Genomic DNA, 14943 nt, shown 5'->3' with positions numbered 1-14943 from the left:
AGAGATGTGTGATATTATGTCATCATGTTATAGAATATGAATGGTATTTCATAAAGTTTGATTTATTTTAGGTTTATTACTGGGCTTTATGACATTTAAATTGTGTAAAGCTAATGTTTTAGATCATTAATGAGTACATTCAATATCTATCTATAAAACTGTAAAAGGCCTAGTTTATGTAATTAGATAAACCCATGTCTTTTATATAAATGATGCTGCATTTTTGCTTTAATGAAGACCCTTACAGCATCTCCTCCCCTTAGACCTGTGCTCCATAAATCAGCCATGCTATGTATGTACATAAGCAAAGAGGAAAAGGTAGTGCTCATGGAAAAGTTATAACATTCAACAAAGTAAAATCACTAATTGCTATTATTTAATGCACATAAAATAACAAGAAATACAATATTATGTATCATATATAAAATACAGCAGAATAAAAATTGTCTCTGAGAGCAATAAACAACAATGTTGCAAAAATGTATCAAAGATATTGATGCCACTGAATGAAAATTCCACTGCTAACCGCAGTAACAGTCACCTTATTCCCCTTCCTATGTTAATCCCAGCTAATAAGAATTCCACTTGGAGATGGCAAGTTCCTTATATACAGAGTAATCCGTTAGGTATATAGTTACCAGTACACCGATAGAGGAAGATCCTCCTGGAGAATGATAGTCCAGTATATAGTCCTCAGATGATACAGTGATTGGTATAGCTTCTATGCCACTATGCCCAGGGTGGAGAGGAACTGCACAATGTGATGGTAAGATGGAGGTTCGGTCTGGGTGCTCTGAGGTGAGTCCAGAATGTAATTTGTGGAGGGTTAAAAAAATAAGTATTTCTAACACGAAAAATCTGCCCCATGGTGTGGTGAAACGCGTTTGTTATACTTATTTTTATAACCATCCACTGTCCCCTGTTCTGGTAGCTGCTATACTCAGCATACCATCTCAGCACCCACCAATTCCCTGTTAGGTATATTTCCCACATGCTATGTATGTAATCATTTCCAGTACATAATTGTTCTACATGTCTCACCCAGGTGTGCAAAGATCATATCCATGGCTGCTGGAACTTCTAAGACCTTTCAGTGCAATGATATGGTCGGTCAGTACGTGAACATTGTTATACCTGGAAGAGTAGAATATCTCCATGTGTGTGAGGTGCAGATCTTTGGAATTTCTCTACCTGATGGTAATTATTCTGCTTGGTATGAAGAGCATATTGCACAGCAAAGGTTTCTGTATCTTGCATAGGACTAAAATAAAAATATTTAACATAATAAAGTAGTAACCAACAGTATAACTTTAGTTCAGTAGAATTGTATTGTGTGTGGTACTCTACTGAGTTAGCAAAGCTTGATAGACACTATACTGTATGATTGTGCATTAATGGAACCTGCGACCACCATATAGTGTGTACACACAAATAATTGTGTAGTCACATTTTCCATTTGATGTGCTGCACATCCTTTAGATTGTAAGCTCTCTTGAATAGGGCTCTCTTCCTTTTTTATCTTTTGTCAATTACCCCTGGAAGTATAACTGTCTGCACTCTGATTGTGGCTGTAATTTGAATCACCTTAATTGTATCACACTAACATCAGGGCTGTGATCACATAGAGCTCAATGTACTGATCAGTGAGGGTAGAGCTGAATGTAATACTCACTGCAAATTCTCTCTCTCTACCTATGGTACCATATGCTTCTCTTTTAACTGTCACCACCCATGGTAAATAAAGAAGCCACAGGTTCCCAAACACTCTATCACAATTGTGCAGGCACTGTGATACAAACTACTATGCAGTATTACACTGAGATGAGAAAACATTTGTTGGGAAAGCACACATTACCGAAGCTAAAAAAATTTGTTATGAGATCAAGGTAGTGGTCCCCTCTGCTGGGGTAGATGGGCCATTGCAAACACACAGCAACCAGAAAACAGCACACAAGCCCAGAGTTTCTGTGTAATTAGCCAAAAATAGTTTACAGTAAAAGAAAAACATAATCCAAAATCCTAACCTGTCTGGTCTCTAACTAAGCAAAGAGGATACCTCTTCCATAAGCAGAAGAACCTGATGTCCCCACCAAAAACATAGTCATATGTACAGTACTCATGGTCAATAAATCACAATATCTCTTACCAAGCCTGTTTCCCCAGGTAGTGAGACACTAAGTAAAAACCCTGAGACAACTTTTCAGCCTCTCAGAGGTGCAAGTTCCTAATTAGCCTGCTCTCAGGCTGTAGACCCGAAAAGGCCGAATGGATGGAGCCTCCCTCACTCTCCATAAACATATAGGTCAGAAACCTTGGACAAATATATCTCATTTGTATGGCCTCATCAGTGCTTTTCTCACATTTTATATATATATATATATATATATATACATACATACACACAGTAGTGTATTCAAATAAGCAGTACAGAGATTACAAGTTACCACAAAGTGATCTAAGCAACATGCAGATATTGCTCTGCAGAGTAGATTTAGACACTGAACAGAAAAAAACTAATAAGGACATGAAAGAACTAACATATATGTATTAATGAATACAAATGCATAGAGAACAATGTGCAGGGAGGAAGACTACACCTAACAATGTGATTGAATTACACAAAGAGCAGCATCTCTGTCAGGACAAAAGCTGCAGCTAGATGACACCAACCTGCAGCCCAGTTGCACAATATTTGTCAGTTTAGGGTTTCAGATACAAGTCAGGACCTTTGGACTGGGCTGTTGAGTCACAAAGCAATAGTGGTGGTTGTATCAGGAGTCTACTCTTGGGTGTGACTAATGTGGGAAATGCTTGGTGCCTTCAGAGAGGTCAGTGGAACCTGGAAGGCTTCCAATCTTCCCCTGGAACCTATAGAGTGTTACTCAACCCCTTACTCTAAATACAGGAATTAAGGGTCAGGAGAAATGTTTGAGAACTCAGGGGACAGAGCAGTGAGTAATACAGGTAATCAGTACCATATCTGGAATCTGCTAAAAGCAAGATAAAGGTGGAGACAGTCATGTGAGCATGACAGACAGGTAGAGACTGGATACTAATGCTCACCTGATCAGAGTCAACATGGCTGTGCCCATGGCCCTTAGGAATGCATTGACAGCTCTCTAGGCTAGAGTGTCCCTCCTTGATAAAGCACCGATTTGCAAGGTAGGTATGACTAAGTCCAGGTTTTGTGACAACAATGTCATGGAGGCATCTGAGACGAGGCATGTCCAAAGTATGATACCAGTTCTGTAAGCACTGCACTGACTGTGCTCTTGGACATATGGAGGGAAAGGGTAAAATAAGTACAAAGACTGTAGTTTGCAAACCTCCAGGAACCATGAGGATAGAACAACAATGAAGTCATGAATGTGAAGTGTTGGCAAACTGGAGAACAGCAGGATACAAAACACTGGGCTAAATTGAGTCAATGTAGCTTCATAACTTAGAGATCCTCTTTTGTGGGGGCGTAATCCATACAGATGGTACTGTACTCACAAATACACTGCTGGGTGATAGTGTCCCATATAAGTTGGTTTAAATAGAAACAATACGTCCTCACCAGTCATGCAATATTTCTTAAGTGGGGCCTTATCCACCAGCAAAGAAATGTTTTCCAGAGAGTGGAAAGTAGTCCCAATTAGAAATGCTGTAGCATATGGTCCAGTGCTGGTTCAAGGAATTCCACCATAGGTAGGTTCTTGATGTGGTAGGTTGTGAACACCTGACTTGTTTCACTGCTGTCCTGTGCAGCTTTATCAAAGGTGACTGTCCATGTCCCTTGTTTGGATTTATATACCCTTCTCAATAAGGAGATGATTACACCTGATTCAGGTAATTAATTAATAAAGTGTATTTCCATGTATATAAACTATAAAAACAATTTATAAAACATATAATATACTGTATATATCTATAGAAAGTCAGAGGCAGACTTACTACAAGACATTTGTAATATTCTCAAGGAGGATAATAGATTGAAATATCTCTGGCTGCTAAATTGGAACAGAGTTTCCGGTTGGTCAGACACAGAGATAGTCACATGACACACACTACGGGCTAAAAACTCTTAGTAGCCCTTACTTGATGATCAAATTCATTAGTAATCAATGGGGTGTTCCTACCAGTATCAGTGGCTGTTTACTTTCTTATTGGGGATCCTTCAGAGTACATGATCACCGCTAGGTTTCATAACAACATCGCGGCTTCCTGGTGTGCGGTTCACCGGTAAATTCCGGTAATTGAACGGCGTAACATTACATAATTTCCTGTCTGTGAATTGCAAACAGCAGTCAGACAGTGCTCTTTACTAAGTATATGGAGCGCATGGACTTCGCTATTTATATGCACAGCGTTAGCACACTGAAACATATATAAATTATAATGTATATATAGTGTAGGCATAACAGACAATAATGGACAAATGGTGTATGATAAATAAAGATGAAACATAATAATTTATAATAAATAGGAAAAAATAATAATAAAAAAATAAAAAATTTAAATAATAATATTCATAATGACGATAAGTAAAAATATTAGAAAAATAAAAAATAAATAAATATAAGAATTACATGAACCAGCATAGTGAAAGGGATAACATTAAAAATTAAATTTTTAATACATTTATTTGGTATAATAAAAGAGCTAGAATTGCCAAAAAATATCTCATGATGCCCAACAGTTTGGGTGGCCTGGCTTTTCCTAATTGTCCTGTATCAATTGGCTTGTCTGCTCTACCAAATAAGTAACTGATTTCTAACAGCACATCCTAAATCTTGGTTCTCACTGGAACATGATATTTTAGGGGAAATTCCCTTTACAGGACCTTTTATAGCTCCCATCTGGTTCTAGGCTCCTTATTGCCATGTTTCCTGGGTGACTGCCACCTTGAAAGCTTGGGATACTATGTCATCCTTCTTACATTTCCCATTGCCTTCTTTAAACTACTCTTTTATTGGCTTGACTTTTTTTAATCCCAAACTTACATTTAAACTCCTGGGGCCATGATATAATACAATGAGAGTTTAGAAAATGTGAGTTTTATTTTTAAAATGTGAAAACATCTGGATGAGAGCTTAGTTTCTGTGTCTAAAAACATGCGACTTTGCAGGTTCTTGTCTCTATGACAATGGTACATTTGGCGAGTTTTAATAGTGTGAGAGTTTACTGCTAAACTCGCACATTTTCTAAACAATCACCCTATTCTATTTGACCCCTGGTGTTATAGAGTTATTTCCTCTGTTAGAGATTTGTATCTGGAATGTTTTCTAATGTCTTTTGCCCAAATTGCATAATAAGTATTTTTTACCTCCAACCAATTTTAAAAATATTTCCAAAAATATCACTGGCTCCACTCCTTTCCTCTCCTTGCAGAGTCCCCAGGTACTAATCCTATGATAGTCTTCTCTCGCTTATCCTCTGCCAAATGTAAGGAAGATATTTCATTTTGTTACTCACTATTGTCAACCTGATAAAATTTGGGCCCAACTGAAATGGGAGCAAGATTTGAATTTGGCTTCGCATTTTCATGATTGGTCTGGACTATTCTCCTCTATTTTTAAAATGTCTAAGTGCATATGTCAAATTGAAATGTATATGAAATTGACTCACTCTCAGTTACACAAAATCTGGCCCTTACATTCTTGCTTGTGCTCACATAGATGTGGACAAATGGGAGATTATATGCATGTTTGCTGGGTATGCCCCTTTATACATTCTCTCTGGTTGGAGGTACAAAATCTCACAGTGAAAGTTATTGGTTTGTCACTCTACCTGTCACCTGCTATGGCTATTTTACATATTTTCCAAGATAACATCCCAGTTTAACATAGATATCTTCTTGGCCAATTCTTCATCACAAACAAGACTGTTGCCCAAGTTTGGAAACAGGACAGTTTCTTGATGGAAACTTTAAATTGCCCATACTGCTCTGCCAAATCCCCCTTTTGAAATGGTTCATGAGTATTCTACAGAGGAATCCTGGCATCAAGGATGTTATAGTTGTCAACCTCCCCTGTTTACAATTTCTCACCTTCTGAATGCCCAGTATGGTAATGCCAATCAGTCTCTTCCTGCTTTTTATTACTTCTTTTTATCTTGGTTGTAACTAATGGCAATGTTTGTTTATGTTGCCCTATCTTATGCCTGTACCCCTCTTTTGTGTTTTCTTTTTCCTTTTTCTTTTTTCTGTACCTTGTGTTATTTTTCTAAAAAAAAACAGACTAAGAAGCAAAAAAATTATCTGTTGGTAAATGTTTGATTTAGCCCCAAAAAGACATCAAATTACATTGATTTAGATCAATTTAAAATCGATCAAAATCAACCATTAGTAAATTTACACCTAGGGGTGTCCATGAGTGCTATGTGTGAGTATCACATTTCTGATTCTGACACTGTAATCCTAGAGATGCCTCCCTCCACCATTTCTGTACTCTGCAAATGTGAGAATGAGTAGTAGTACAGGTAATGATGATGATGATGGTTTAGGCAGATTCATAGGATGCTATTTTGGAAGTTGTAAATGTGCAACAGAATGAGGGGGATAATTGTGTATCTGACTCTAATGAGGATGTTGATGAATTTGTTAGACAAGATGAATAAAATAAATAAATAAAATAACAAGTTGATAACATTCAGTTGAATTATGTTATTTGTGTCGATGCAAGCCACCAGAGATAGCACTTCATGCCAGTGATAAGAAACCCGTTGTCATGCCTGGGAAAAAGACCAAAAATAGCTTCCTCTTCAATGTGGAATTATTTTTACCCAAATCCTGTGATTTTACAAGCCATCTGTGGCATTTGTAGCGCCAAGGTAAGTAAAAGTAGGGAATTTAACCATCTTGGCACTTCCAACATGTTACATCATTTGCAGTGAGTTCATACAAGTTGTTTATCAAAATGTAGAAAATGTTATACTGTATATAATATCAATCAGGCCAGAATTAGCTACCACCAGCATGGATAGATACCAGCACATGCTATTACCACCACATTCATCATCAACCTCCTTATGAGAGATTGAAGATAGTCCTGCATCTAATTTGCAAAGACAATTTGATGAGTCAACTCAGTGCAATAGAAAGAAACATTATGACATATGAATGGACTTACAAGAATTTTCCACTTATATTGATACCTAGGGGCAAATTTACTAAGAATCGAGTCCGATTTTTGCATCGCCAAAGCTCAGGTGATTTTCCTGTTTTTCAACTCGCAAATTTGAGTGAGTTTAGCTGAAAGTTCGTTTTTCGATCATGAAGCAGATCGAGATTTCTCCGCCGAGTAGCAAGATTAGATGAGATTACTCACCCGAGATTGCAGTGTTTTCTCTCTGCAAAACTCTCCCGAGCTAGCAGCCTGCACATATCAGTGAGATATGTGAAGGCTGTTTGTGTATTGTAACTGTAAAAAAGGGGTTAAATGTTTTTAAAAAATGATGTAGGGTCCCCCCCTAAAGCTTAACCAGCCAGTCCTGGTTTCTAAAATTATGGTGAACAAAATGAGTAGGGTTCAACCATAATTTAGAAACCAACATCAGGCTGCAGGGCCAGTCCTGGTTTTAATTATAGGGAGGGAAAAATTGTGTAGGGTTCCCCCTATAATTAAAACCAGAACCGGACCCAAAATGGCCGGGCTGTAATGCCACAGCCCAGAGACTCTATTACTGGAGCTCCAGGGCCAAAGCATTATCAGGCCAAGCTGGTCAGGTCAAGCTGTGGATCTCAAGGGAGGTGGGGAAAAAAGGGGTCCCCCTTCTCCCTTAACCCCAGGCTTGGTCTGAAGCCTGGGGCTCTTCCCCGCACCCCTGGAGCATTGGGTACAGGGTAATAAAGTGAAGAATATAAGTAAACTATTGTATTTTACAGTGGAAGTACAGGTGCCAGCATGCCTGCCCTTTGGCATTTGTTTAAATACAAGTGCCAGTAGATGGCCGGCACCTGTACCCCCACTGTAAAATAAATAGTTAAATAAAAACAGTACACATACCGTGACAAGTAAAAGTTTATTACACACCTACCTCACTCACACATACTTACCTACTGCCAGGTCATCACGTCCTCTTCTCCAATGTAGAAATCCAGCACCTGCAATAAAGATCATATACTCACCTCTTCCATCGCACTGGTCTCCTGTAGCATCCAGAACACCAGAACCATTTACTAAGTTTAGCGCTGTGTGTGTGAGACCACATACAGCGCAAACCTGCTCCCGACTGACAGTGAGTCAGGAGCCACCAGCCAATCAGTGGCTGCTTATTGAAGAGCAGCTACTGATTGGCTCTGGCTCCTGACTCACTGAACAGCCCACATAGGGAACTGTCAAGAGCTGGAGCCAATCAGTGGCCACCCTACAATTAACAAATGTGTTTTTTTGTTTTGTGGGGGTACAAACAAACCAAGCACTTCAGCCACAGAAGTGACAGTCCCTTTTGCTGAAGTGCCTGGTTTAATAAACTGTGTATGTCCTTTTTACAACATAAGGGTTGTTGGGAAGTCTCAAATTGACCATTTCATCATACAATACTATTCATTATGGGTTTTGCCCGCCTTGCGTTATTGCTATAAAGACTACTAGACTGTTAATTCATTTGCATTTACCTGTACTGGCCTGGGGCCTGTGTTTTGCTGGCTGGAGAAGTTTGTTATGAAATGAAATTTGGCATGGATTGGAATAACTGGCGCTTCATGCTGCATGCCAAATTTCAGGGCCAAAAAATAAAAAATGAGTATTTGGGAACAATCTAAAGTTTAAACTGTCAGATTTTTTTCTGCCACTCTCAGTTAGGCTCTTATGCCTTGAGAAAACTTGTAGCAAAGTGTGCATTAGCATGTGGCTGTGCGCTGTCTAATTATATATGTGTTGATTTATATATATTTAAGTGTGTGTAGAAATTACATCTCTTTGCGGAAATGCCATTCGTAATATAGATTAAATCTTGAGACAAATTCAGTCAGTCAATCTAGTGTAAGTATGCAGGATCTGCTACACTGCTAGACTGATAGGTTGTAATTAAGAAACTACCAGCACAGAGACCACGGGAAGGGTCACACAGGAGCTGTGTTTATATTACGATGTATTAGCCATCATTCAGTTACCTCCAGGGATTTGTGCAAATAAAACAGTGGAACTGTGAAAGAGCGACACATGAGAAAGGGGTCTATTTACTAAGCAGTGTTAGGAGACAGAGTGAAAAGTGATAAGAAAGTGATAAGGTGCTAGCCAATCAGCTCCCAACAGTCATTTTTCAAACACAACCTGTGAGATGACAGTTGGGAGCTGATTGGCTGGTACATTATCACTTTCTTTTCACTTTTCACTCTGTCTCATAACACTGCTTAGTAAATAGACCCCATAGTTACGAGTGTAATCTGTCATGTTCCTAAGCACTTAACTTATCAGTGAATACCCGGCTGATATCTATTGAACCACGGTCACTTTAGGTTAAACTAATAAAAACAACATAGTGATCTCCTCGTGTTTAGACAGGGAATTTTATTATATATCACTTTCCCTGATAACAGGATAAGAGGCTATGGGCCTGATTCAGACCCACTCGCGAGCGGCTGTCCGCTCGCAAGTGGGTTGATGTTATGGACTGAGCATGCGCACGACGGAGGGAGCTCCGTCGTGCGCATGCGCCAGACGCGACGAGCGCAGGAAAGTCCTTCGCTCGTTGTGTCCGATCAAAGGGGGCGTGCTGTCAATGTTGATTGACAGCACGCCCCCTTTGGTGGGAGTGCCGGGGGCGTGCCTCCCTGATGGGGGCGTTCCTAAGGGAACGCCTCCCGTCAGAAGCCGGCCCACTGACATCACTAGTGATGTCAGTGGGAGTGATTTTGGCTCTGATAGAGCCAAAATCACTCCGGAGCTTGCGGTTGAAAACCTCAACCGCAGGCTCCTGCTCGCAAATTCGATGGTCGTGATGGTCTCGACCATCGCGGCCATCACAATGCACGCTCGTATAGCCTGTGGGTGGTGACCCACAGCTATACGAGCGTCCAGGAGGACGCTCCATGAAAATGGAGCCCGGCCCGCATTCAGAGCGTGCGCTCTGCTCAGAGCGTACGGCTCTGAATGAGGGCCAATATGCATACTTACAGAGAGACACCTTAGTGTATGCTATGGACTATTACTATCTTCATTGCCTTTATCTGCCTGTACTAAATATATGAACAAGCAACACAGACACTAAATAAGACATTTTTAGCATCTCTTGCTACAGAGAACAATCATCTTTATAGCCTTTACGTGTGCAGACAGAGAGCTCTATTATAAATCATTTTCCCCTGATAACAGGATAAGAGGCTATATGCATACTTACAGAGAGACACCTTAGTATATGCTATAGATAATTCCTATCTTCATTGCCTTTATTTGCTTGTATTAAATATATGACAAAGGAATTCAGAATTGGTTTAACCCTTTTCTGTCTTGGTTCAATGCATGTGAACAATTAATAGTGCAAACAGCAGATATATAGTTCATACGTGAAGCTGCCGCTTTTGACTATGAGCTATATCTATAATAGAAGGAATATAAAATAAAAGTATCCTAACAACACAATCATATGGTACACTGAAATATAAATCATTATTACACTGAAATCCTTGAATATATGTATTATATATAGCGTAATGTGCAAGTTTGTAGCCTGGACTGAATGACAACAGCCAGGTTGGAAGTAGCTATATCTCTGGCTGACAGTCTCTTTTGACACTTTTGTATCTTTTAAACCCCTGCAGTAAATGTATAAAATGTAAAGAATAGATACATATTTTTTGAAACACACACAGAGACTAAACTATAATAGACTTATAAATAAAGACAGCACACAGCCTTGGTTTTAAATAATTCACTCTTACAAATTTATTTTCTTTTTCACTCTGTACTTCTATGATTTTAAGATTATATTTCGCTTGATGACCTTATTTAAGGACATACAATTCTTACACTAAAATATTTCTTTTCATATATAAAAATAGAGTAGAACCAGAGTACTCTTATTACACCAAGGGGTAAATTTATTAAAGTGAGAGCTTTTAGAAATGAGTTTTAAAAGTGATGTTGCCCATAGCAACCAATCCGATTCTACTTAACATTTAACTAGCAACTTCTAGAAGATAATACCTGGAATCTGATTGGTTGCTATGGGCAGCATCACTTTTAAAACTCTCTTCTAAAAACTCTCACTTTAGTAAATTTACCCCCTAGACCAAAAGATATTGGCCTTTTTATGGCATACCTAATAAAAATAGTTTTTTGTATATGCAAATATTATTTGAGGATGAGAGTGCACCTGACATTATCTTTCTTTGTAGAAAAAATGTCACTTTCAGTTAGGACCACATTTCAGCTTTAGTCTATGGGGGATTTTTGGGAAGGCATAACTCAGGGCTGAGGATGAATTAGGTCTTGGGGTTTGTTTTATTCGGTAGCTCTTGTTCCAGTGTAGGTGCTTTTGGGGTTCAGGTAATTGAGATAGTTACAACTGATTAACTTTTAGCCCACAAATTCCCCATTATACAGATAGGGAGCTTCAATATGCTACACATGCTCAGTAAGTGCCTCCTGTATGGGGTATAAAGTGGCTTCACCTAGGTGCACTAAGATGACTGTCCTCTGCGAGCATTGGTGGAGGGTCCCTGCAGAGGTAGTGGGCGTTGGGGGCAGCAGGGACTCGGCGCCACCCTCATCCATCAGCATGGCTGTGGTGGGATCCCGCACTGTTCACCTCTGCTGCGGGAAGCGAAGGGAATGGCGGTGATGGCGGCAGGATGAAATGGGCATGGCGATGCAGGCATCGGTGGGATGTGTTTATTACCTTGCAGAAATTGGTAGTGGGTGGCTGGCTTCCCATTTCAATTCAAGATGGCCACCCTGCCCCTTTATGCTGGCTTATATAAGCCAGCGTGAGGCAGTGGGTGTCAGTCTGATGATGGAGGAGGAGCAATGAAGAGCTCCTGAAGATTTTAGATACCGGAGAAGTCCTGGATGGGCAGCAGGAGTTAAAAAGAGCTTAAAGGCCAGGTGAAGTTGCAGGGAAATAAATTATTAAAACATTTGGTGTATTGCTATTATTTAAATATTTATTTTACAGGTGTACTATAAGTACCAGCGAGCCCTTAATGCCCCGCTTGCTGGAACTTGTGGTTCTCCAAATACCAGCAAGCAGGGGAGGCTTGCTAGGACCTGTAGTTAACCTGCAAAAGACAATATTTGAACTCTTTATTTGAACTACACAATCAACCCGGCACCCACTGCTCCAGGGGTTCTGGGAATGCACCCCCAAATCACCCCCTGTGTGCAATCCCCTTCTCCACCCATGCTAGTGTACCATTTTTTTGTCCTTCTCCCCTGCAGGATGCCCGGTTTGCTCGACCAAACCCTGATGTTTAAATTATAAAAAGCAATGAAAATCATAGACAAAGAACCTTATGGTGTCACATGTCCCATTAAGGCTTATTAGACATGATCTGAAATTCACAAAAAATACTGAATTTCTGCCACTCAAACTAATAAAAGCAATGAAATTACTATAATTAAGGCTGACGCCTTATTGGACGTGTTCCTTGTGCAATACAGATATGGTATGCCAGCACACCCTGTGGTTAACTGCTGATTCAGCACTCTCACAGAATGAGATTGCTGTCACTCACAAAATGGTGGAGCTGCTAATTCACAGAATTGTGTGCTCATTGGAATACAAACATGCAGTCTATGCAACTGAGGTACAGTATGAGCAGAAGATAGAGCTGCGCGGATTGAATAAGAGTGGTGTAGATGACAAATGCCATCCAATGTACATCTGCTTTGACTCAATTGATTTGAATGTTCTTGTCCAATTCACAACATTCTGGGTCCCCGTTGAGCACATCAGCATTTTAAATTGTGAGGATTGTCCTCTAATACTGTGACAGTCATTCATTTTGGTAGTGTTTTATTAAATAGTCAAACGATTACTTTAGTTTTAATGCACACAATTGTCTCCATGCAACTAAGGGCCCGATTCAGACCCATTCGCTAGGCTGCATTGGCACGCAGCCATCAGCTGCTAATATATGCAAAAGCCGTGATCACACAGCAGGACATTAGGACGCCCACCAGCGGCAGTGCGATCGCAAGCCATTCTTATGACGCTCAACTTTCCATTTGCAGCACATGTCAGTGTATATAACAATAGGTAACATAGAGAACCAATCGGAGGCATACGCAGCACTTGGGGTTGATCATACCCTACCGCAAGCACTGCGATTGCTTCAGTGTTAAAAGAGCCAGGTGACATGTACAATGACGCTTCATTTTAATTATTCATGCACTAAGAATGGCGTTTTGACACTTAGACACACCTGAGTTCGCACCATCACTCCCCCATTTTCATGGACCTTCCCGTCACCACCCACAAATGGCACAGTCTGTAACTCAAACTCTGTGTGTTCTGGGCGTTCTCTTCCCTATCACAATGACTGGCTTGCGCACGTGCGCTGCGATGCATGTGCAGTTAGCGAAAATCGACTAGAAGCGTGCGAACGTAGCCTAGCAAATGGGTCTGAATTGGGTCCTAAGTTCCATAAATCAGCAATCATATTAATGTCATTGTGTACAGCCCAGGCTAACTCTATATGTTTTTATGCAGGTGTGCAGAGATAACTGATCTAGCGACTGGAGCTTCTGCAACCTCTGAGTGTGATAACATTGAAGGACGCTACGTGAACATTATTCTGCGTAACAGTGAAGAATATCTACATTTTTGTGAAGTACAGATATTTGGAATTGCTATTGGGAAAGATTAAATCTCATAGTAAAGCAGAATAACTGACAATTAATTAACTACAACTAATCAATTAACTCATTAATTAATCAATTAATTACAACAAAAAAATACTGTACAACAAAAATCTATTGTATAACATGCAAGTGGATGATTTTTCTCTCATAGATATTTAAAGCACCAAACAAACAAAATCAATATATGCTTCTGCTTTCACACAAAGTTATTTTTCAGGCATTCAGCAAACTTGTTGGGGAATGCTATAGGCTTGTACGATGATGCCTGTCACTTTGGGAACAGGGCTTCCTTTATTACAGTACTTTCCACCCTGACCACTGCTGCATGGACTTTGATGTTCTTATTAGAGATGTGCGGTTTAGTTATCCAGAAAACCAAAAACAACCAAATTTATGGATTCCGAGTCCCGCGGTCAGCTTGGAATTTTGAAAAGCTCAACTCAAGTTTTGGATTGCATGTAAAAAGGTCAAAATTACATGATTTTATCTTCTCTTTTATCAATTTTTAAAAAACCCAGATCCAAAACCAAAACACAAAGATGAATCCATATCCAAAACCAATCCAAATCACGGGGGTCAGCGCACATCTCTAGTTTCTATGCATCCACGGACACTATTTCTGTTAGGAAATTAAGATAAGCAAGTCTGGGGTTCCCAGAGAACTGACAGCAAGTAGAAGTTAGTCCCATCTCGGTTCTCTTCAGGAGTTCCAAGTTGAACCTGGTTCTGACTTAAGCCCTGATTCAGACCCGCTCAATGCCGGAGGCAACTCGCAGGTCTGAAGGGTGCTTTTTCTTTGGACCGGCCCTCTGACCAATAGCTAGCAGCTTTTGCGAGTGGCCAGGTGATGGTCACGATTGTTGCAACCATCGGGGCTTGCGACAAGACCCTTGTGGTAGGGTCTCATCTGCCGCAAACCCCAGTGAGTTTCCGGCTCTAATAGAGCCTGAAGCTCATTACTGACATCACTAGTGACTAGTGATGTCAGTAGGGCTGCCCCCAAACGGCAGGCATTCCTTCGGGAACGCCTCAGTTTGGCCAGCCACCCGCCCCCCCGACCTGCCTCCCAAATGGGGCGAGCTGTTGATCAACATCGACAGCCGCCCCTTTTGGATGCGAGCGCTGGAGCGAGTGATTTCTCGCTCGCTCCAGAGCT

General features: G+C 40.3%; 1 protein-coding gene across 1 annotated transcript in view; it reads left to right on the top strand.

The window, feature by feature from the left end:
• Nucleotides 1-13792, top strand: part of LOC148473302 (uncharacterized) — a gene marked incomplete at its 5' end in the record, with an annotated part of 113706 nt that extends 99914 nt beyond the window's left edge. Inside the window, 2 exons of the mRNA XM_088459833.1 lie at nt 1046-1213; nt 13636-13792. Coding sequence (XP_088315959.1) covers nt 1046-1213; nt 13636-13792 — 325 coding nt within the window. The remainder of the gene's footprint in view (nt 1-1045; nt 1214-13635) is intronic.
• Between the last annotated feature and the right edge of the window lie 1151 nt (nt 13793-14943).

This window comes from Taudactylus pleione, unplaced genomic scaffold (genome assembly GCF_031769625.1).
Source record: "Taudactylus pleione unplaced genomic scaffold, aTauple2 ptg000937l, whole genome shotgun sequence".
Lineage (NCBI taxonomy): Eukaryota > Metazoa > Chordata > Amphibia > Anura > Myobatrachidae > Taudactylus > Taudactylus pleione.
The sequence above is the reverse complement of the archived record's forward strand: the minus strand, read 5'-3'. Positions and strand labels throughout refer to the sequence as shown.